Here is a 2294-nt window from a genome sequence, read left to right as displayed (position 1 = left end):
CAAAGGGACCGAGCGGGGGAGGGGGCGCCGCGTGTCCCGGGCCGGACAAAGCGCGCGGCCCCGGCCCCAGGCTCGAGAAGGGGCGAGGCGCGAGTAGAGGGGCCCGGGACCGGAGGAGCCGAGCGCACCCACCTGTCCGTTGGCCTTCGCGGGGGAAGCGCCTGCAGCCTCGTCGGTGGTCACGTCGCCCCGGGGAGCCTTGGAGCTCTGGCTGCCCATGATGGGGGGGGGGGTCTGCTGGGGGGAGCGCCCGGAGCCTCCCCGGGCCCGCGCCGCAGGGGGTAGTTCGGTGGGGTCGGCCCGGCGGGCGGAGGGGTGGAGCTGGCGCCTGAGGGGGAGGGGTGTGGGAGAAAAAAGAGGGGGGGGACAGCTGCACCCCGGCACCGCGGCCGACCCGCTAGCTGCGCCCGCCGCCGCCGCACTCCGCGCCAGAATGCCGCCCGCCGCCCGCCGAGCCGCCTTTATATATGCGCCCAGGGCTCGGGGCGGGGCCGGGCATTTAAATAAGCGCCCAATCGAGGGGCGGAGGCGGGGTCGAGTCGCGAGCCCCACTTGCGCAGTGGGCGACGCTGAAGGTCTGATGCCCCATCCCACCCCACTGCCAAGGGCAGGTACAGTCCGGCGCGGGAAGGAGAAGTGTGGTTTTCCAGAGAGCTGGTCGGGGAAGGGCGGAGCGGGGTGGGGCGGGGGGCGGGTGGGGGGAGTCCTCGAGGAAAGGGGGCGAGCATTCTCCGCCCTCCCCGCCCCCTCTCACGGTGGGCGGCCCTGCACGGCGGAGTGGCTCCCGAGGTTTGCTCCTGCACTGGCAGCCCCTGGCAGCCTCTCCTTGAACTCGGGAGGGCTCACTTGCCCAGACTCGTCAGACGGCTGGTCCCGAGTTGTGCTCCAAAATACAGTATGTGGTCATCGCAGCTGCAGGGCCTCGCACAGAGTTCGGCACCACCTTAGGCCAGAGATTCCACCCACGTCCCTGCCTGCCTGCTGCAGCCAGCCTGGGGGGTCGGACGCGACTCCGTGTCACTCTGGTCAGACTGTGAAGGACGCCCATGATCTCTCTCCTCTCTGCTGATTGGTGGCCTGGCATCCTGATCCAGAATGGAGAAATCAACCCTCCTGCCTTCGGCCTGGACCCATTACGAAGTTCAGCTAGGGGATAGGAGTGGGGGTGCCCTTGACAGATATCTCCACGGTCCCTTTGAAAATCGAGGGGTGTGAAGCTCAGATATGCTAGTATAATTTGTCTGACTTGCGGTAGAGCACTTGCCTTGAGCTGAAGAGTGCAGGGACAGCGCCCAGGCCCAGAGTTCAAGCCCCACAACCGACCAAAAAAAAAAAATATTTTTGTCTGACTTGATTTTTATGTCCTCTCCCCCTAGATCTGCTTCCCTACATCAGAATTCCCCTCAGAACCCCAGTGTGGGACTCAAACACTCCAGCTCTGAAGGATAGGGACACACTCCCTTAGGGACAATTCCTAAGGCTGCCCATCCTTCAACCCTGCCTTTGAACTTGGGAGCTGGAAGCAGAGCAGGGTAGAAGGTGGCTGAAGACCTTTTCCCTCTTCTACTTCTTCCAGCGAGAACTCCAGACTACTGGATAGCCACAGATGTATGCCCATGGCTGTCTGCCCTCAAATCCCAGGAGTACCGTGATGATAGCTGGAGGAGGCAAAGTTTTGCAAAAGTAAGGCTGTGTCCTAAATGGTTCAGCATGTCCCTCCCTCCTACAGGCAAGGCTTCCTGGGAGGCCCAAAGCTGTGGGGTGTGTTGACACCCCGAGGCCTGAGAAATTGGAAACTCCCCACAGATCTAGCCACAGAGCATTGTGGAGGGCCGAGGTGGCTTTTGTATTGGGTACTTCTGCATCCTTTATCCCTTGCCCCCACTCTGAAACCATAGAATACTTTATTAGCCTCACCCTCAAATTTTAGAGACCTGGATATCAGGTTCAGAATGGGAAAACCCAAATGCACACAGCAGTTCCCTGTAGCTGAGGGTAAGAGAGCTGGGAGAGATCTGGGCTACCCAGATCTCTCTTCCAGGATACCCCTGGAAGAATTTCTTGTTGAGATTTAGTGAAAGCTAGAAGCAAGAGCTAGTTTGGGGATGGGGAGAGGCACCATGCTCCTACAGCTCACTAATAGTACAGTGACTTCATCTGCTACTATTAAGGGATGGCCATCATGATCTGTCTCAGCCACAATAGGAACTTGCAGTGTTGCCAAGAACTGGCTAGTAGGATTCAAATGGACACCCTGTGAGTCCTGGGAGGGCTGAAGTCAAAGGTTCTAAGCA

General features: G+C 60.0%; 1 protein-coding gene across 1 annotated transcript in view; it reads right to left on the bottom strand.

Moving 5' to 3' along the window:
- Marcksl1 (MARCKS-like 1) overlaps positions 1-482 on the bottom strand; it is a 2514-nt gene extending 2032 nt beyond the window's left edge. Inside the window, exon 1 of the mRNA XM_013020480.1 lies at positions 133-482. Coding sequence (XP_012875934.1) covers positions 133-219 — 87 coding nt within the window. The 5' untranslated portion in view covers positions 220-482. The remainder of the gene's footprint in view (positions 1-132) is intronic.
- Between the last annotated feature and the right edge of the window lie 1812 nt (positions 483-2294).

This window comes from Dipodomys ordii, unplaced genomic scaffold, assembly GCF_000151885.1.
Source record: "Dipodomys ordii isolate 6190 unplaced genomic scaffold, Dord_2.0 Scaffold51, whole genome shotgun sequence".
NCBI classification, from domain to species: Eukaryota; Metazoa; Chordata; class Mammalia; order Rodentia; family Heteromyidae; genus Dipodomys; species Dipodomys ordii.
This window is presented reverse-complemented; position numbering and strand designations above follow the sequence as displayed.